This window comes from Varanus komodoensis, unplaced genomic scaffold (genome assembly GCF_004798865.1).
Source record: "Varanus komodoensis strain SLA01 unplaced genomic scaffold, ASM479886v1 scaffold26, whole genome shotgun sequence".
Lineage (NCBI taxonomy): Eukaryota > Metazoa > Chordata > Lepidosauria > Squamata > Varanidae > Varanus > Varanus komodoensis.
In genome coordinates, this window is record NW_025335684.1 from 8197318 (window position 1) to 8218186 (window position 20869).

General features: G+C 42.3%; 2 protein-coding genes across 6 annotated transcripts in view; both read right to left on the minus strand.

The window, feature by feature from the left end:
* METTL9 (methyltransferase like 9) overlaps positions 1-6605 on the minus strand; it is a 31794-nt gene extending 25189 nt beyond the window's left edge. Inside the window, exon 1 of one of the 2 annotated variants that reach the window (XM_044433734.1) lies at positions 6241-6605. In XM_044433734.1, the coding sequence (XP_044289669.1) occupies positions 6241-6591 (351 nt within the window). In that variant the 5' untranslated portion in view covers positions 6592-6605. The remainder of the gene's footprint in view (positions 1-6240) is intronic. The other variant, XM_044433733.1, reaches the window with a different exon arrangement.
* Positions 6606-9536: 2931 nt separating this feature from the next.
* On the minus strand, positions 9537-20481 carry LOC123025247 (transmembrane protein 180-like). 4 transcript variants are annotated; one of them, XM_044433822.1, is made up of 7 exons: positions 20007-20481; positions 17875-18043; positions 17309-17385; positions 14746-14900; positions 14187-14270; positions 12802-12945; positions 9537-10830 (listed from the first exon to the last, which is right to left on the minus strand). In XM_044433822.1, the coding sequence occupies exons 1-7, from the start codon at positions 20214-20216 to the stop codon at positions 10701-10703; spliced, it is 969 nt and encodes a 322-aa protein (XP_044289757.1). In that variant the 5' UTR covers positions 20217-20481; the 3' UTR covers positions 9537-10700. The 4 variants fall into 4 exon arrangements, with proteins under 4 accessions (XP_044289757.1, XP_044289754.1, XP_044289755.1 ...); XM_044433819.1 differs by having other exon boundaries at positions 17309-18043; XM_044433820.1 differs by lacking the exon at positions 12802-12945 and having other exon boundaries at positions 17309-18043.
* Between the last annotated feature and the right edge of the window lie 388 nt (positions 20482-20869).

Sequence of the window (20869 nt, forward strand, 5' to 3'; positions counted from 1 at the left end):
ATGACTTTGGGACAGTCACTGCTTTTAGTTTAATAACAAGCATGAAAGAGAGAGAGAGGGAGGAGGGAGAGAAGAGGAGTGACGTGAATTGCTTTGCAGAGGAGCAAACAAACTACAGTGTGTTTTCCCCACTTCTAGTTTGCTTTTCCCTTGCCCAATTTGCCAGCTTTCGAAGTGGTTTTGTTTTCAGGATTGCTGGGCATCTTTTTTAAGAACAAAGAGCACAACAAGCCAAGGATAAGCCATGGTTTTGGGTTCAGACCTCATGACAAGTTAAGGACAAAGATGTCAGGCTTTGTAAGCCAACAACAACAGAGATATTTTAAGTATGGTAAATAGTATATACTTCTATTAAATTAGAAATAATCAAACCGTGGCTTCTTTTTGTGACTTGTAGCTGGTTAACAAAGCACAGTAAGGCAGATTTCAATAAACCATTCAGCCATTTCCATTATGAGGGAACAAGATTGTGGTTTCTATTTGTGGACTTAGCTTTATCCTCAAGTCAACACAAGAGCCATTTTCAGGCTTAGGTTCTCACTGAGTTGACAAACTTAAATCTCAGTTCTAGGCCAGGTCTCAGACACACTTTGTTTTGCCAGACCAGGGGGTCGGCAGCCCGCGGCTCCGGAGCCGCACGTGGCTCTTGAACCTCTCTGCTGCGGCTCTGTCGCTCAAAACATGCACCGGCACAGCCGCTGATCTGCTCCACTCAGGAACACAGTGCTAGCTGGTTAAGTAAATCAGTTAGTTAAGTAAATGGCTACATTCCTCTGCTAAACAAGCTTCCTACGGACTCTCATGTCACAAGAAAAGAAAGGAAAGTGCTGCTGAAAGGATTCTCTTTGTCCCAATGTAATCTCCTTCATCGAATGTTAAAAGCTGCACTTGAGACTTGTCACAATTCACAGCACTTGACTGTTTATCTGCTAATCAGTCACTAAACACACCTATATCTCAGGCACAGCCACCGATCTGTGGACCCGCCCCGATTTACTGAGTCCCCCCCGCCCGCCCTCCGTAGGCCAACCAAGGATAAATCGAAGAAAAGAAAAGTTTCTGAAGAAAACCAAGCATTTAATGATACTGGGTAGATTTATTTGCTTTTACTGCTGACGAACTTATGGGGTTTGATGTTTAATGCATGCAGCCCTTTAGCACTGACTTTGACTCTTCAGGAAGCTGTTCTCCTATTCAAAATATATGGAAGGAGTCCTACTAGTTTATAAAGTGAGATTAAAAATAACAGTTTTTAGTGACTGAACAAGAGCTGCAGCTAAATCATAATGAAGATATATATACATAAAGGTAAAAAACGATATATGCAGCGTTATCTTCATTTTAGATGTCAAAAGGGTTTTGCAGCTCCCGGTGTTTTCTTTTGTGTGGGAAATGGGTCCAAATGGCTCTTTGAGTGTTAAAGGTTGCTGACCCCTGTGCCAGACTTTGCAGTTCATTGAGCAACATGAACATTACCACCAAAAGATCCCTCCACCTAGAAAACTGAAGTGTCAGGGGGGAGGGCTCTAGCCTAGCTTGTCCTACAAAATGCCAGTTCTATATGGAAGGATTACTGGGAGACTTTCAGTCATGTGAGACCCCATCTGTCCCCAAAAAGGTTATTGTGACTATGCCAGTTCAGCTAAAAGAGTCGAAAATACCACCCTTTGGAGTCCTTATGCTTGGCAAGTGAGGAAGAATTGTGGACGATTTAACTTCAGTGGACAGTAGAGTAACTTGCATGTTGGCACAGGTAAACTAAAATTCCAAAGGTTTTACAGTATGAGCACTTCCACTTATAGCTGGAAGGGTTATAGGTCAGATTGAAGTGTGTCAGCTCAGTGAAAGCTTAGGTCTAAATTGTGTATTGGTCCAGAAATGCATACTCCAAAGCCAATGTGGCACAGTGATTGGACTACTGGACTGGAGATCTGGGTTTAGTTCCACTGGGCTAAGAAGCACACTGAACGCCTTTGGGCCTGACACTTGCTCTCAGCCTAACCTACTTAACCAGGTTGTTGTGAGGATGAAAACAGAGTGGAGGATGTATGCTACCCTTGGGTTCTTTGCAAGGAGGAGGAGGGATATAAAGAGAGCACCAGAAACATAATTATAGTATGAATTGTGGCAATCCTATAACACTGATGATCAGGGTACAAAAGTAAGCGCACGGCTGGGTGACATTTGGCAGAGTATGACCCACCTGTGGGTCTCCTACCTCATCCCCTGAAGATGGTTTGAAAGGTTCACCATTTTAGATATAAGCCTGAAAATATTAAGGGAGGCTTTCCCAACCTGATACCCTTCAGCAGTGCTGGGCCACAACTCCAATCAGCCACAGACAGTGCCCTAGGCAGTGGACGACTCTCATCTGGAAGACTTTCAACTTCGCAGTTTTCATTTTTCACTATTTTCATTCACAAACTATGGTAAGCTAACTGAGACCTCTCCTTTCTTAGTAACAGAAAGGAGAGGTGTTGAAAAGGAGAGGTGTTGAGTGATCAGCGTTACCAGCAACCAGTTTTGTAGACTGCAAACAAACCTTGCCCAACCCTTTTTATAAAATCATGAAAACAAACAAGGTTAAACATGACAATGAGCACGGTCACCAAATCAATAAGACCTCCATCACTTTTCAATTCAGGCAGTCCCATGAAAGATTTAGACTTCCCCCAACTGGTGCCTTCTGGTTTTGGACTTCAACTCCTATCGTCCCCAGTCAGAGTGGCTAATGGTCACAATGTTGGGAGTTGTGCTTTGAAATATGTGGTGAAAAAGGCAGTGATAAAAGATTCGGGCATTCACAAGCCCCAAGACACAGCACTTCCAGAGTAAGGTCGTGTAAAGACTTGCATGCATAACAACAGTGATTTCGGGGTTACCTGTGAATGTGAGAAGAGCCATGCTGGATCAGAGCAAGGGTTCCCTAATGAAGTTTCTCAGGCTGAGCCCAAAAATCTTTAAAAGGGAGGAAGGTTTTTCAGGGTGGGAGTTTTTCAGGGTGGGAGTGGAGTGTTGCAACAAGGACTCCTTGACCCAGTCAGTCAAAGGAGCGGCTTAATTACACAGTCCCACCATCTCGCTTTCAAGCCACAGGAGCCCCCCTTGGAGGGTGCAGTCAGAGGTTTTAAGGAAAAGGAGGGCCGAGAGGAAGTTTCAGTTTGGAGCCAACTCTACCTGGGCAGATGCTTCTCTCTCAGCTTTAACAGAAGGTTATTTAAAGTTCACATTGCTCTGAAAGCATTGTGTAAACCATTTTGAGAGCGTTATGCTACTTAAGCAGGATATGGATGTTTTAAATAAATAAGTAATAGCCTGGTAAGTTTCAGTAAAAGGATTGCTCATCATTCTGAGTTGGATTAACAGAGAGAAAAGAGGGATCAGCTGAAAATACTTTCTTGGGCAAGGCCTTTGCACAGGTAGTTGCCAGCCAGTTGTACAGGCTGTTGAATAAGACTAACCATCTTGGATCCCCTTCAGTTGGGGTTCAGGCAGGTCTGTGCATGGAAACAGCATGAATTGCCGCACATGGTGGCCTATGACAGGAGAGAGACAGGCACAGTGTGAGCCTGCTAATTCTCCTTGATCTTGTGGCGGCTGTGAATGTCATTGGCCACAGTATCCTTTAGGGACAATGGTCTGAGTTGGGTGCAAAAGGTATATACTGCAGTGGTTTTGCTCCTAATAGATAGTCAGCTCCAGAAAGTAGTGCTTGGAAGATTTTGCTTGGTCCCATGGATGCTGCAGTATGGGGTTTTATAAACATCAGTTTTGCCCCTGCTCCCATGCTATATGAAATCACTGATTGTGGTCACCTGGAGTTTTGGAATGTTGTCATCAGTTTCTCCTTTTCATTTTTATCAGGTGAGTTTGTGGGTGTGCTAGATCAGTGCCTCACTGTGATCATGGAGTGAATGAGGACTAATAAACTGAAATTCAATCCAGACAAGAATGATACACTGCTGCTTCATTCTGACCAAATGAAGGGTGCTCAAATTGTTCTGAACAGGGTTGCACTGCCTCTGAAGAAGCAGGTCACAGCTATGAGGTTTTTCTGGAGCCATCTTTGTCACTTGAGGACCAGGTGGTCTTAGTGGCATGAAGAGCCTTCTATTAACTTTGACTGATAGCCCAGCTATGCCCTTATCTGGACAGGAATGAACTGGCTTCAGTTCTCTGTGGTCTGGTAACCCACAGGCGAGGTTACTGCAATGTACTCTGCACAGGATTGCCTTTGAAAACAGTTCAGAAATTGCCTACCTCTATGATACAAGTATCATCTAAAACCCTTCTCCAGGTGCCTCCTCTGAGGGAGGTGTAGCAGGTGGCAAGAAAGCAAAGTCTTTTTGATGGTGGCCCTTTGACAATAAATGATCTCCTCAGCCTGCTGCCAACATGATCTTTTTAGTGTCAGATTAACACCTTTCTCTGTTTGCAGGCATCTGGCTGCATATGATAAGGTTTTTCCTCTAACTCTGGCACTTATCATTGATAAAAATTATTTATACACCCACACATGTTTACTGCTTTAAATACAAATGGCTTTTATATTTTGTGCAATATTCTATTTTAAGGTTTTATTCTTTGTAAATGACCCAGAGAGCTTTGGCTATTAGGCAGTAGAGAGATGCAATGAGTAGTTGTGACATCTTCCAATTTCACCCTGCTTGCTTGTTTTTTTAGGACAAATGGCAAATGAGAGACAGAGAGAGAGATCGATGAACAAGGCCATGAACACCAATGCAAAGAACACCTAACCTTGTAGAAGGAAGAAAATGTGGGGACCTTTTTAGATGTGAGAGTGAAAGGTGAGTAGAGGTTGGGAGGTGTTTCAATAGCTTGCTCTGTGATGCTTCAAGTATGCAGGCAAGGAAGAAGGAAGCACCAACACAAAAATGGGTGAGTAGGTGTAATTAGTAAATATTATGTTAATGAGATGAGTGCACTAAGACTGTGCCAATCCCTCACGGAAAGGAACATGAAGTCCTGGAGGACAGCTTAGGAGGAGAAGGAGAAGACATCAACTTCAGGAACCCTGCTATAAGTTCTAACAAAAGAACAGCTTGCAAACTAACATTTGGGAACTGCCAAATTAGGCCCCGATACTATCAGTCAGCACAAAGAAGCACAGCTATTGCATTGCACAAATCAGGAAGAGGAGGACTGCCAGCACACCGATCAACAATCAACCATAAAGGAGGTCGCAGGGCTACGAAAGTTATTTCCACTTCCTACACCTCAACAAGCTTTGAAGTGCCAGCAATACACGATCTGGATTTTTTCCAGCACTGAAAATGTGCATAAGTGCCCCTCTTTGGGGCTTATCCACACAAGTATAAACACACAACAATTGAGCTGGGAGGGACTAGGGAGAAGCCTTGTTCTCCCGAGCCACTTCTCATGCCTCCTTAGCTCACCTTACAAAAGCCATAAAGACACGTCACTATCTGGGACTATTCTTTTCGAACACACATTACATACACTGCTCTGTATTTGCACATTCAGCTGAAATATCACACAGTCCATTGTATCGCTGAATATACCAGAGCAGAGGAAGGAAGACATCTATCATGCCGTATTAATCTTCCTGGTCACCTGTTCCATCACATTCCAAGTAAATCCCCCCCTTCACTGTTCTTTGTAACTTTTCAGCTTCCCCTCTCCCCACTCCCATATTTCCACCTCTCCCCAGTAGTGGGTGCTCTTCCTAGATCTCCTATGCTTCACTCAGTGGGGTTAAACAAGAAAGCCCTTTAACCTATGGCAATGGAAACACAGGTCATTCACTGCCTTCCTCAAACTCTCCTTTGCCCATCGCTTCTTTTATTTTGCACGCACGCACATACCGGAGACACAAAGGCATCTTTTCCCTTAGCCCTCAGGCTTGAGCCCCTATTTTCTTTCACACAGGCCTGCCATTGAGTCTCTCTCTCTCTCTCTTCCTTGGGTTTTCTGGGGGGAGGGAGAAGGAGGGAGCTTGAGAGAAGAGGGCTAACTCCCCTTGCAGCGATTCCAGACAACGATCCTCCCGCCGCCGCCGCCACACACGCACCCTTCCAAAGGGGTGAGAGGTGCATGCATAAGAGCAGCCACCTCGAACCCCACAACGCTTCCCCTATTGGAGAGGGGGGAGCGACCGACGCGGAGCTTCCTCAACACACACCCCTCCCGTCTCCCTCTCGCCGCCCCTCCCCCAAAGGAGGGGGCGCCCAAGTGCTGCTCTTCCTGGCGGGTCCATACCTGGTGGTTTTCCTTGATGCCCGGGGCTGGCTGGCTGTGGCTGCCCATCATATTCATGTAGAGAGACCTGGATAAAGGGCTCCTCAGGTACCTGGCAGGGCCAGACAACATCCTCTTCCTTAACACCCACAGAGACAAGGTGTAGAAACCCAGGCAGGCCAGGCACAGTCTCATGGGGGGGTGGAGTTGTGGGGGTGGGTAGGAGAGGAAAGAAAGGGGGCGCTCAATCACCCCCTCCCGCAACCGCCGCCTCCTTTCTCCATGGCAGAAGCAGCGGCGGCGGCAGGCAGCGCGGAGCTCCCCATTCAGTGCCCGCACATCCACGCATACACACACATTACAGGAATACATGCAAGCCCGGAACTCCAGGCTTAAGGAAGGGGAACCCGGCCGGACGGGATGGCCGGGCACACACACGAGATCGCCTCGCCCGCGCTCTCTCGCTGGCGCGCGCGCGGACACGCGCGCACCCGCCCTTCCCCCTGCCGGCTTCGCCAATCACGGGGCGGTTCGAGCAGCGCCTCTGGGGGCGCTGCTTTCAAACGCGACAGTGGCACAATGGTCGCCGAGGGGCGGCCGTGCGCGCTCCCGCAGATGCAGAGGGGTGGGGCAAATATCCGGGCTCCTCCCTTTCCAGACGGGGGGGGGTCTTACATTCACGCATGCGCACGTATCCCCCCCCCGGTACCCTGACTAATTGGCGTAGGTCACTTGAAAGGTGCTGGAGCTCAACTGCGCCGCCTTCCATGCTGATCCAGGAGACATGGGTTGCGTTTGCCGTGTGTGAGGCACCCCAGGTGTAAACGTTCCTTAAGGTGCTGTGAAGATTTCCGCTGGACCAAATTAATCCATTTATTTTAGATACCGCCTTATCGGCTAAAAGCCGTTGAGGTGCTTTATAGCTACTTGAAAGTCGAAACAGAAACACCGGAAACAGCTACAGATTAAAGCTACGTTTAAAAAGGCGGGGATAGTGACCCTGTGACTACAGGACATCTGGGTTGGCGAACACATACATGCATGAATGAAATCTGATGCGCAGGACCTTGCTTTTCCAAGGTTTTGCTCTTTAGATGTGTTGGACTGGATGGGTAATGGTGTGGCTGGTAGCCTAACGCATCTGGAGGGAGCCAGATTTGTATTCAGTCTTTTTTCTTCTTGTGAGGTTGGGGAAGACTTCTGAACATGGAAGTTCCGAGTAGCTATCATGTCTAAGAACATACTAGATCAGGCCAGTGTTTTAGCGCAAAGCGCTGTTTCCCACCAGTGCTCACCACCCATGTTTATACCCAACTTGCATTCAGAAGTACACTGCCACTGAGCACAAACTATCCCTCAGGAAATTCTCCCCTTCAATTAATTTGCCTAGCTATCTTTTGAAAATCCTCTGAACTAGCAGCTGTCATTTGTGTCCTAGAGTAGAGAGTACCCAAATCAGTTAGATGTTGTGCATAGTCTATCATTTTGTCTGGAATCACATGCAGATCAGTTTCAGTGGAAGACCCTACCAATTTCAGGGTTTGCGGACGAGGAATGGAGGGTGGGGAAATGATCTACTTTTCCCACACTTGCTGACCTCCAAGTGTCCCCTGGCAATTTCCCAGATGTCTAGGGAGAAAACTGAGTTACTTTTTAGCTAGGATGAGAGTGTGACTTGCACATATTCAGGACTTTCCTTTCCTCTTTATATGCTGAGCTTGAGTACAAGCACTGAACAGAGAGCTCAGGGGTGAAGTCAAATCATGTTCTTCCTCCATAAGTGGAAGCCACTGTGATTTACTCAATGGTAACAGATGGTACTCTGTATTTTAGAAGCCCCTTATGATTCCACATTTCAAGACTGAACAGCTCTGTGACAAAAACTGATACTTTTACAAAACTGAGCAGTTTGCTTTAAGCATCTGCTAGTTAGTTGTATTATGCAAGAACAAGTCAATAATTTTCCCTACAACTGATACAGTATTGGCATGAAGTCGTAATGCACACAAGAGCAGTTAATTGCTTTTCATTTTATAAGACAATCAAGGAAAAACAGGAAAATCACTAGGAGTCAGGAAAGAACAAATTATTTGTTATTAAATCAGAATTAACAACATGAAAAGTTGTACAGCAAGGCAAGCAAGTTAGAAATAATTACTTTTCATACTCCTCACGCCAGCCTTGATTCAGCAAACAAACGTACCATGTAATAATCCCAACCTGATTCATACAATCTGGGAGTTTACTATTTTGTTAAAAATACAAATTGAACTGTACAACTCCCACTCATTTTAAGTGGGCATGTGCGCCAAACAGGAACCTCAAGTACTATAAATATGTACTATTGATTAAAACCAGGATTTAAGAATCTACTCTATCAGTATTTCACTAAACATTTAGAAGGATCATTGTTCTAATATAAAAAGCCACTAGAAACAACACAAACAGATGAAAATATACAAAGGACTGGTAAGTATTCTGGGAAAATCACTTCTGTAAAAGAAGGTGTTAACTTTGTCATGTCTACTAAATGGCACCTCTAGATTTGAGGAGAATGTTTTGTTCAGAACATTTGACCTCTGTGCTGAAAGACATCATAAAATAAACGACAATCTAATTCAAGCTTGGAAAACTCATGAGAGAAAGCGTTTTGAATGTTCTTGCCTATTAAATGTGTTTCCTATATCTTGTGCTGCTCATCTGTAGCTAGTTCTTCATATTTACCAAGAAAGCATGAAAATGAGGAGGCAAGTAATGGTCATATGACGTTCTCCATATAGAAGAGTATCTCAGTAGCAAGACTTCTAGTTCTACGTCTAATAGTGTTTCATAACAGAGTCAAGTGGAGCATCATTTCCCCCCATAGAGCCTTAAGTTGCTTGAGAACAGCCCACTTTTAAATATATGCAATCAATAAAAACCAGAATTTAAGAATCCACCCTATCATTACTGCATTTAGAAGAATCACTGTTCTAATAAATAAATAAATAAATAGACAACAGTATTAACAGGTAAAAACCGCTTAGAGATATAAGACAAGGAGGTGTGGAAAATGCAGAGGTAGATTTGCCTTGTAGCATCTCTGGGAAAAGAGAATTAAACTCAATAGCCTCCTTTCAAATTGAATTACAAACTGAGCTCAAAAGACAGCTTTTTCAAAAAAGTAAAATGCCACTTATATAAGAAATAAAGTGGCATTATATATAATTTATTGGTTCAAGGATAGAATGGTTGGGATTTATTACGGCATAATTCAGACTTCGTGACATACCAAGAAGTATTAGTTTTTCCACTAATAATAAAGTCTATTCAAAAGATGAAAACTAAAAGGCTTTAATAAGAACAAATCCAAAATCCTGTATTCAGCTACTGGAAATGAAGATAAAAGTAATTTGACAGAAAGCTCTCTTAAATCAAGTACAGAAAGCTTCAGTACAATGTTATATATGCTTATCCCAACTATATGGCATCAAGCAGCCAGAAAATTCAAGGCTAGCCAGTTCTGTAGATAGATTTTTGCTACTGCCCCATAAGCCCAAACCATAAGAGCATTTTGATTTTTCCTCATTTGTTGTAATATGCTTTTGGAGTACTCAAGCGTCTTTCTCTTTTTTTAAATTTAGCCTTTTCATCAAAAGCCTCAAGTCTTCTGCCCCACACATCACACAATAACCTGCCTCTCCATCGTCAGCATTTACTCGGATTCCTCCTGCCCTGCTTCTTCTGTACTTCCTCCCGTTTCCCCACATCCCTTCCCTATGAACAAACTGCAGTGCTACTATATGTCAGGACCACTCTTTTTGGTCTATAAACACGCACATTAATTCTCTACAGAGCATATACAAATATCTTCTCTCTCCAGCTGCACTTTCCCCTAGCTTCTAGATATTGTCTCTTTGCTGAACAGTGTTTACAAATTTCCCGAGTCGGCTCCAAATTATCACAGCTCCTTCTTTCCTTTCCTGCAAGGATAAGGTATCCATCCAATTTAGGGAAAGCACGTAGAGCTTTGCAGAACAATTGCCAGTGATACAGAGAACCTAATGCAAAATACGTTTTTTCTACTGTTTACAGCAAAGCAGCAGCATTTCCACATTTTAGGATATTTAAATTCATTTTATATGCAGATTACAATGGGACTTTACCTATTCCGAAAGATATGTCAGTTATTTTTGTTCATAGAATTCCAATATACCATTATCTCTTGGATGTGAATGTGAGGTAGAGACAAGTTACTGCTTTCATCAAATCTGAGATTTCTAGTATTTCTTCAATTATGTGATAGGCAACCAGATGAGAGATACTTTCTTCATAATATAAAGCACTGAGTGAGAGGATTTAAAGGATTTAAAAACAGATGAGCATTAAATAGCTCAGGTCTGCTACTGATCTGCTAGTCTGAAGAACAGAGTAAATCCAAACTTCTTGTTCGCAGTTGCTTTGTATAAAATATTTGGTTCCTTGAAGCATGTTTTTACAGTTCAATGGACAGGTGTTAGGTGACTATTCTGAATGGAAAAAGGTGTCCATGTCAGAATCTGTATAACTGCAATGCAAAATGGAACTAGGCAGATCATGTAGAACATGGCATCATGGAGTCCTAGAAATAAACTGGGAGAAAAATCCAAAATTTTATTTATTTACTTACTTAAAACATTTATATACCGTCCCATTACTGACATTTCGGGACAGTTTACAACAAGCACAATTAAAATAAGAAAAAAATGGTACAGCATCCAGAGATAAATATAAAACTACAATCAAGACCAATTAACAATTAAAACAATGGGAGAATAAAAAGGTTTTCACCTGGCGCTGGAAAGAAAAAAGCACTGGCGCCAGGCAAACCTCTCTGGGGAGCGTATTCCACAATCAGGGTGCCACCACAGAGAAGGCCCTCCTCCAGGTAGCCACCCTCCTAATCTCTTTCAAGGAAGGTTCCCGAGGAAGGGCCTCCGCCTCAGATCTCAAGGGATGGGGGGATAGATAGAGAAGAGGGCAAATAGGGAATTTACAATGTTCACTTTCAACAATCATTACCAAACAAAGGCTATTAGGGTAGGTAGATAGCTATCCAAGTTATGTTCTTCCAGCACTTCAATATCTTTTCCTTCTTATGGATTTGGAAGACATTCTTAGAAACAAAATGTTGATATGGTTCACATATCATGCTCCAATTCCTGGGTTGTTTAAGCTAGAAACTGCCAAGGAAGAATGAGGCAATGAGCATACTGCCTCCTGTATGCTTATCATTTTCACTTTCAATTAACAATCCAAGAATGTCTTGTTCTTAGGTTGTCTTACGACTTAGGCAATTTTTGAGTTAACGCTGAGTTGAGTAACTCATTAGCATTCAGAGTTTCCAGGTTTGCATGTGACAAAACAACCCAGAAATGTCCTGTGAAGTGGAAACAACAATCACATAGGAGGGTGTACATGCTTCCCTTTGCTCATCTCTGACAATCTGTGGGTTAACCAAACCAGGAATTGCAGTAAGACATGCAACTAGGCCAAATTTTAATTTTAATAAAATTTAACAAAAGCTGCAGTGTTCTCTGAAAGTGTTAGTCTCTGCAAGATGGCGGGCTTCACATAACACTTTAAGGCAGGGGTCTCAAACTCGCGGCCCACAGGCCAATTGCCGGGACGGGTGGGGCACGGGGAAGGGGCCCTGTGGCCTTCAAAGCGCCGGCAGCGCCCGGGCCGGCCGCGGGATGAGTGGCCCACCACCACCGCGGCAGTGGAATACTTGATGCGGCCCAGCCTCACCCAGACTCCACTTCCAGGGGCCTCCAGGTAAGTTGAGTTTGAGACCCCTGCTTTAAGGCATCAACTTAGCCTTGGGCTCCTGCTGCATCCAAGCAACAACTGGGCACAGTTTGGGCACTCTGGCACCTCCACCTCACCCAGCCCTTTTGGCTGGTGGCTGTGGTCGCACTGGGAACTGTTGACAGATGCCTTCAAACTGCACTTTGGTGCTTTGGGGCAGCTGTCATTGGCTAGAGCCTCTTGACAAAAGTGGCAAGTCTTTTGGGCATACCTGTATTGTTTGGGTATGAACAACAACTTAGGCTCAGCGATAACTTATAAGCCCTATTCCAAGCCATGGCTTATAAAGCCCTCTGATACACAATGAAGAGTTCAGACATGCTATATTACATGGTTTTATAAGCCCAGGTGGCCAAGCATATTGTGTGAATCCACTCTCTGAGGCTGGTGAACTAGCCCTAAATGTAGTTACAGCACAAGAAGTTACCTTCTTTATATGATTGGTCAGGTCTGTTTGTCACTACACTTATGCAAAGAATTGTGTGGAGGATTTTATCTGTGAATCAGGCTGATTATTTTTTTTTAGTTGTCCCCAACCCAGAAAACATTATGCACAGCTTTATTTACTTTCAGGCTCTTTATGTCGTGCTGTCCAGGTCAGCCTGGTTTGGTTTCATGGAAAAGGTGATTAGCCTCATGTGAACCTGTCTTCAGATATTTTAGAAGCAGTGCTAAAACTTGCAATACACTTAAAGCAAATCAGCTACCAATATATATTTTAAATAGAAGATTAATGATGATCTGGCAACTTACTTTGGGTCAGGCTGGGCAACATTACCACTCAGATTTGCATAACCAAATTGATTAAGTATTGTAACCACAAACATAGGGGCTAAAGATTGGGCTGGTTTTGTAAACAAGGCATTTGTTCCAAAAACCATGGAGGAAAGCGGTGATCTGAAAAGTTAGCAGAGATTTGTGTTACATGGTACATTAATACAAGCCATGGTTTTAAACTGTAGATTAAATGATTTCACAGAAAAGTTATTTATTCTTGTAGTAAGCCAGGTGGGCATAGTGTTGATCTGGATGCACAGGTCGAACTGTGGGTAGAACAGCAAACGTTTCTGATGTCCCATTACTTAAGAACAACAGAAACAAAGTGACTTCCCCATGCATTAAATTATATCGCTGAAACAAAGAAAGACTGGGTGACTGGTAGTGGGTTTTTTGTGTGGAAGGATTGTGAACCAGCTCAGTTTTAATACCCAGAACAAAGTATTGGATTCAGAATTATATGCACAGATTTTGCACAGCCGGGGGATCCCAGGGCTCTAGTGAAAAACAAAGTACAACCTAATGCTTCAAGTCTGCCCACCACTGTGTTAAGTAAACCAATCAACCAACAGGAAAGCCAGCATGTCCCACTTACTATTTAGACACAACCCTTCAGTTCTCACAGAATGAAAAAGATCCATTGACCAGCCAACTAGATTTTAGTGATTTAACCAACTAACTTCCTTTACTAATATGAGAATAAATAAGCTTAGATGCTACATTCTGATCTTTCATACTATGTTCTGGTGGGTCCAAAATGTGCCTTAGGCTCCCTTGCTTCCCCCTTACCCTGCTTCCTACTTTCTGGTGCATTGACTCCTTCCTTCATTTCTGGGTTTTCTCTAGTGACAGCTTGTCATGTTGCCCAGACTGTGCATGCTAACTTCTAAGCCATGATCTGAGTTTACAAATCACGATTTGGAAGTGGGTGGTAGTCACACGTTCCATAATTTGGACATAATTATACACTACAATTAGAGGAGATCCAGAAATGGCAGAAGGAATTGGTACATGAGAGAGGACTGAACACATGGGCCTTTCTCATGTTCCTGCAATATTTGGCACTGGGTTGGACAAATATCTGAAGTGAACTGTGTGCTTCATATAGCAGCAGTGTTGGTCAGACTCTATACATGGTGAAAAGGAAATAGTTTATTCTTGTAGAAAATTAGGTCACTACACTTACCCATTTTGTTTTAGGAAATACGGGGGGGTTGGTCTTAACCATGTAGAATGAGAACGAAAGACTACCATAGTTTCTTTCAATAGACCTTTATAGTTTATTGGATTTTACCAACAGTAAAATTGCCTGAAGTGAAAAATAGGTCAACATTTCTGTGACAGTATAAAAAATTACCCACCTTCGTCTATGTGTCTTTAAATCTGCATCAATAATATCAGCCAAAGGCAAATTAAACAAACTGAAGGAAGCCTGAACAATTACCCTAAAGAAATAGAAAAATGAGTTACATTTTCATAACAGTAAACAAATCATATTTATATATTCTCAAAGCAATCCTAGGCTAGTCCACTGAGTGAAACAGCGCTCTTCCCCCAACCATGTGCTGGTAACACAGTGATCCAGGCAGAAAGCCCAATCCCACCGCTTGCTTTCTGCTGCTATTGCCAATCCAGGCCTCTTTCCAGCCCCACTCTTTCTAGACCCAATGATTGCTTTACCCCTGCGGTGAGCAGTAAAGTATTGATCTGGCCACCACACCATGCACCCAATCTGCTGCCATGTTTTTTCAGGAGCAGAGTCTGGGGGCCCAAAGCAGCTGCCTCTGGTCCTTCTTTTCTGGCAGTGGAACCTATCAAAGGCTTCACACTCTTCTGCAATCGTGCATGCGGAAACCTATGGGCTTTACATTTTTGCTTAAATGTCTACACTGCCTAAACAGAAGATGCATCTTTACTTACATATTTACTGTGAGATAAAAAGCCATGAGGTGGTAGGATTCTGGACCTAGAACGAACATGATAGCTGCAGCTATTCCTTCCAAGTAGAAGGAAAATAAGATAATCTTATAGTAACCAACTTTCCTCAACAGGGTGTGACTGATGAGCACAATGCACTGAAATATAACAGAAAATAAACATATTGAACATATATAGTACTGTACCCCTGCTGAAATATTGTAAATATTTGTGGTGTTGCATAGTTTGGGCTTTAAATAATGAAAAGCCACATCAAAATGTCAATTGCAACCACCACCTTTCTGCAACATGGTAACTCAGGAATTTTATCACTAGAATAGCTTATTGATCTGTCTGGTATAATGTTATAAATGACAGTGGCTTTAAGCTGCTGTTTTTACAAAGGCTGCTTTATTTCTTTTCCAGCCAATCTTCTCTACAGAAACATTTACTCCTATCTTGCCTTTCAGCTCCACTAGGCCCTTTAAGTTAGATAAAACAATTCTTTGAAAAACAGCAATTACTAAAGCTATATCACAATAAAAACAGTCTCAAAAATAGCAAAAGAAATCAGACAGCAGGCAAATATATGTAAGGCCATAATTCTGTGTAACTTACTTGGCAGTAATCCAATGAACTCAATAGGTTCTACTTCTAAATATGCTTAGGATTTGGCTGTGTGTCTGTTATACACTAAGTAAACATCCACTTAAATTAAATACAAGGAATGAAAACAATGTAACTCCAGCTGTCCTCTGGAATTCAAGCTGATCCACCCCACCAAACACTATGGCTAGAGTTAGCTGTCCATCAAGCTACAACAGAAGCCAGAAGTTTCTATCCAATGTATTATTTAAAAATTGATACAGTGAAAAGTTTGCTTACCATTTATGCTTTTAACTACTGATTTCAACAAAAATATTGCCTTTCAGCATGAAAATATGATGTTTCTATTCACACTTTAGTCTACAATGCTATTCTAATCCTACAAGAATATATCTGGATTGCCACACATGTATTAGAAAGGTGTGTCAATGTGCCATTGGCACGTCATAGCTCACAATGTTGGTAGGCGAGACTGTCAGAACACCCTTGTCTATTGCATCTATATGTTCTGGTGCATTGCATGGTCTAACACAAATCCACTTAAAAACGCGGAAGGTAATTATTTCACACAGAATTGTACACTGAGCACCAATTCCCATCCTTCCCATACCTGTGTCTGCCCAACCGTCACACCAAATACCTTAGAGTCTGCTCTATCTTGTCCCCAACTTTTATATTTAACATTACTGGGTGCACATGTTTCAAATGGATGTCTTATTGGTCTTAGAATGTTGATTTACATGCAAGCAACTGAACGACACATTTTGTATACAATGAGGTATTAAATATGGTGGCCAAGACTTGGGAGGGGGTCACCACAGAAGCAGTGGTAGTTATGCTCTGCTATGAAAATGCTACAATAGATTGCTTTTCTATTAACCCTTTGATTTAGAATCACCATCGTTTGTTCACCTACTGTTTACAGGGGTGTGAGATTGCAGTCCGACCAACGTCTGAATGGCCACGTTCCCCATCCTTGTTCTAAACAGAGAATCCACAGGTTGAATTCAGACAACTTCAGTGACACATGGCTGAACTCCAGGGTTTTCTGGTCTGTCCTTCTGCATACTTCCACCCTTTCAATGGCACAGCCAGACTACTGTGAATTAGTAAAGCACTACTGAGGCCTGTGTGGGCTACTGTATCTCTAATTATTCTCTTGCAGGCTCTGCCCCTGTTTATTGCTTCTTGTTCAATGTGGCTGGAAGGAGGATCAGTGATGAATTCCAGATCAATTAATCAGGTTCTTTTCTGTGAGAGGTACATGTGTTTTAATTACTTTTTAAAGCTTACTTTTTTCTTGTTAGCTAAATAGAACTGTTTTTAAAAGGTAAAAAATAATAAAATGATATTAAAGTGTGCCAACCCCATGGGAAACAGAAGGTGACTAACTGAGGCACAATTCATCACTGTAATCTCTCCACCCTAGAAAAGCCAGTCTTGTACCTGAGTGCTACTTCTCTAAATACAACAGAATTGCCCTGGCTGTTTTTCAGAATATGTGATCTTTAGAAACCTTTTCTTAATCTAATACCTTTTATTTCAGGTTTGGTTCAACTTTACACAGAAATACCAAAAATCATTGGCTTAATGAATGAAAAAAGACCCCAAAGGGAAAAAATACTTTTAGGAAATGATCCATTACATCATTCAACACCAAAATGAATGCCAACAGCATCAAAATGTTTCCTGAAATGTATAGAATATGTGTGTGTGATGGAAATTATTGTTTGTGCTTGGGTGCAAGTAGGAACAAGTTTCTGCTTTCTTCAAAGCATTTTTGGAGAAATTAAGCTTCTTTGGTACAATCAGTAGCATTCAACATTTGTTCTGTAACATGATAAAAGTTTTCTGCAAGGTAATGCATAATTATTCTTGGCAAGTGATGTAAGCAGATAACTGAATTTGCAGGGAATCAGCACATTTTCCTTTTAAGAGAAGAGAGAGATTTTCTGCCTACCTGAGGACAAATAAAACCTGCTCCGTACATGATGCTTCTGATAGTGGAGGAAAGAATGTCCTTGGGGATGAGGTTATCTGCAAAGATCATCATGAAATTGTTGCAGAAGGCCAAATGGAAGACTTGAAAGAAGTTCATAGTCACAAAAAGCAAAAAATTTCTCTGAGTCATGATTTGTTTGGTCAGCAAAATCACGGAAGACAAAGAGAGAGAGCTCGCAGCACCTTCTGCAGCAAAGCCCTCCGTAAGAGCTCCCTTTTCTTCATACTGAGTAGTGCTGTACATTCCAGTGTAACACATGCACGCAGCTGCAACTGCCCCTACCAGAACGGTAAACGCTTGGAAATAGGTAAAGTTATCCATGTTATCTGAAATTAAGCCACAGAAAAGAATGCTGGTGGATCCAAGCAAGGTTGCTACTTGGTTATACTTAATAAGCTGGAGTCTACTTTCGTGTCTCGTTGAAATTTCAGCAAAGAGTGCACACTGTGCTAGCAAGACAAATGTGAGCAGGCCATCGAAAGCGCACAAAGCAACAATAAGATGAAGCCCGCTAAGCCAGTCACCTTCTTCATATTGTTTCCAAGGAAACCACGGAAGCAGAAAGGCCAAAGCGTACAGTGGAGCTCCATATAAGATGGAAACCTGACGTCTGGAGCAGCATGGTGCTTTGGAGTTGTCTTGAATGTACCCAAAGAGAGGGTCATTAATGGCATTCCATATCATAAAAACAACCTGCGTAAGCAATAACAACAATTTATTTAAAAACTTTTACCCCACTTTAAATGGCTCAACATAAATCATAGAGGAGTCTATACAAATTAAAGTATATCATATCACTAACCTGGAATATAAGAACATAACATGGAAAAGATTAAAATAATCAAGTAATTGATAAATCAATAGTAACTGAAACAAAAACTTAGAAAATCTGAAATGGGAAGGGGGAAAATTAGTGTGAGACAGTTGCCTTTGCCAACTAGGTTCCCTGTAGATGTATTAGATGACAATTCCAGGACTGCCAGACAAGTGGCTCGGAATGATGGGAGTTACAGAGCAACATATCTGGGATCCAGGTTGGAAAGGCTGGTATAAGAAGGGAAACTAAAGAAAACGCTGCATATATATTCATTCAGTTTTTATCCTGTTCTTCCTGCAAGAAGCAGAGACCCATGTAAGAGGTTTGCTTTCGTACTTCTACACTCACGACTGGCCCCAGGTCACCCAGTAAGCTTCAAGCTATTCAAGGCAATAACCCAGACTTCAGGATCATGGTGGCAGTAACCCAGTCTTCAGAACATCCCATACACATACTGTGTGTATGGGGGTGGGGGTGCATAATTAACTTCAACAGCATTTAGAGCCGCTTCCTGTATCATGTGAACCTAGCAGGGTTGTTGTTGTTGTGTTGAACCACAACAAGGCATTTCACATCCCTACGTATAAAGATGAAGACAAAATAACTACAAAGCACAGAAAAACAATAGAATTCCCAGCTCCATTTAAGTCAAGCATTTCATTTCCAATAGTGGGCGGCCAGATACCTCTGGCTGCTCAAAAGCAGTGTCAAAGAACAGAAGGGAAGGGAAAGGCTGAGGGCCCAGCCTCCTAACTGATTACGAGCAGAAAAATTAGTCTAAATTGCAGATCATGTCTGAGAATGCTTATGCACTGTATCTCTACTGCATCTCCAGACGTTGTCAGATTTGCTGGAGTCAAACAGAAACAGCATTAGAACAGAGCCAATAAACAAAATTGTCCATTGTGGCCTGCAGGCTCGGTTCCTCCTCCTGAACATTAAAAAAAAAAAAAGGAGTGGGCACGCACCTGTACAGGAAACTCTAGAAGTTGGAAAAGCTTTCAGACGGGAAAAATGTGCCCGGCCCCATGTGACATAGTCTCTTGTGTACCTCAAGACCTAGAGTGCCCGAGTTCCTGCTAGCATTTCTTGAACACAAACAGAGGGCTGCTGAGTGGCATCTGAAGGGAGGGGCAAATTAGGGACATGCTGATAGGATTTACAGGCACAAAGCATAGGAAAGTCAATGAATTTGCTCTCCTGAGTGCTCAGAAGAAATTACACCAAAAGGCAGGGACACTGTCTAAAAGGCTTCTGTGTGCATGATTATATAGAGGAGGGAAACATGTGCTATGCTACCATGACTTCACTAGAGATAAGGGCATTATGGGGGGCAGTCATTCATTATAGGGTTCCCGTAAATCAGAGATGTCTCAGCAGCCTGTAACAACTTGGTAATAAATACAAATCAGACAACCTATAACATAATAACCTTAAAAGGGGAACTGAAAGGAACTGAAGGTGTGCAATCAATCTTCCTTATTTTCAAAACAAGTAAGACCTCTGTTTCAGCACAACAGCCAAGTTACTGTTTTGCAACAAAGCATGTATCTTGATAGTGAAGTGGCCTTATGAAAGCTTACGTGCTAATAAATGTGCTCATCTCTGAGGGGCTACAAGTGTCCCCGTTGTTTTTAAGGCCTTGTTGACATTTCAAAAAGAAGTGACGTTCTGGGAGTGTGTGTGGGTGTGTATGCACATGTATGTGTGCACGCATGTGTGAGAGTCAGAGATTTGAAAGGCACTGAAAGCAGGACATGTTGGTAATGGTGATCTACCATTATTTGACCCCAATAAGATATGCCATAAAATTACAACTATTATTGACAGTTACTGTACCTGTGCTTGATGGAACGCTGCTTCTGAGATCTTGTACTTGTTTAAAAAGAGCTTAACATAATAAAAATTGAAGATACTATTCATCATTCCTGCACCTAATGTGGTCATGGAGTATGCCAAGGCATTAGGATGAATTCTTGAAAAAAACTTCATTTTCTCACTGTAATATTTTTTCTTCCCTAGGGGGGAAAAATCCCGATAGTTATACATAGATCTAATTCCTATAAAGTTGAGAATGGAAATGTGTGTAATTCAGTCTCAAAGACTGAAAGTTCTACTTTCAACAGTAATTAATAGTGTGCATAGTATTTCACCCCTTGTAACTGTTTACTTGGAAGTAAATCCTGAGTTTAGGCTGCTCTAGTTTTATACTTTACAGTTTTACTGAAAACCTGCTCATTCTGGCTTTCTTCCACTCATAAGCCATCTTTGGAACAACCTTAACATACTACTGGATGCTTATACAGTGGTACCTTGGCTCACAAACTTAATCTATTCCACGACTCTGGTCACGACCCGAATTGGTCACGAACCAAGTCAAATTTCCCCAAAAGGTTCGATGTAAATAAGGTTAATCCGTTCTGACCCCTACGAACATGGTCATGAGCCAATTTTGGTCATGAGCCAAGTCAAATGTCCCCATAAGGTTCAATTTTTAATCACAAAAAATTGAAACAAAGTAACAAAGAACAACAAAGTAACAAAGTACAGTATAGTAGAGAACACTAACCTATGTGGGGGGGAGGTTATTGTTGGGAGGTTATTGTTTGGAGGGAGAGTCTAAACGATAATCATGAGATAGCAATCGTGCTGGGGGGGGAGATGGCTGCGATTGTGCTCGGAGGAGGGATGGCCGCGATTGT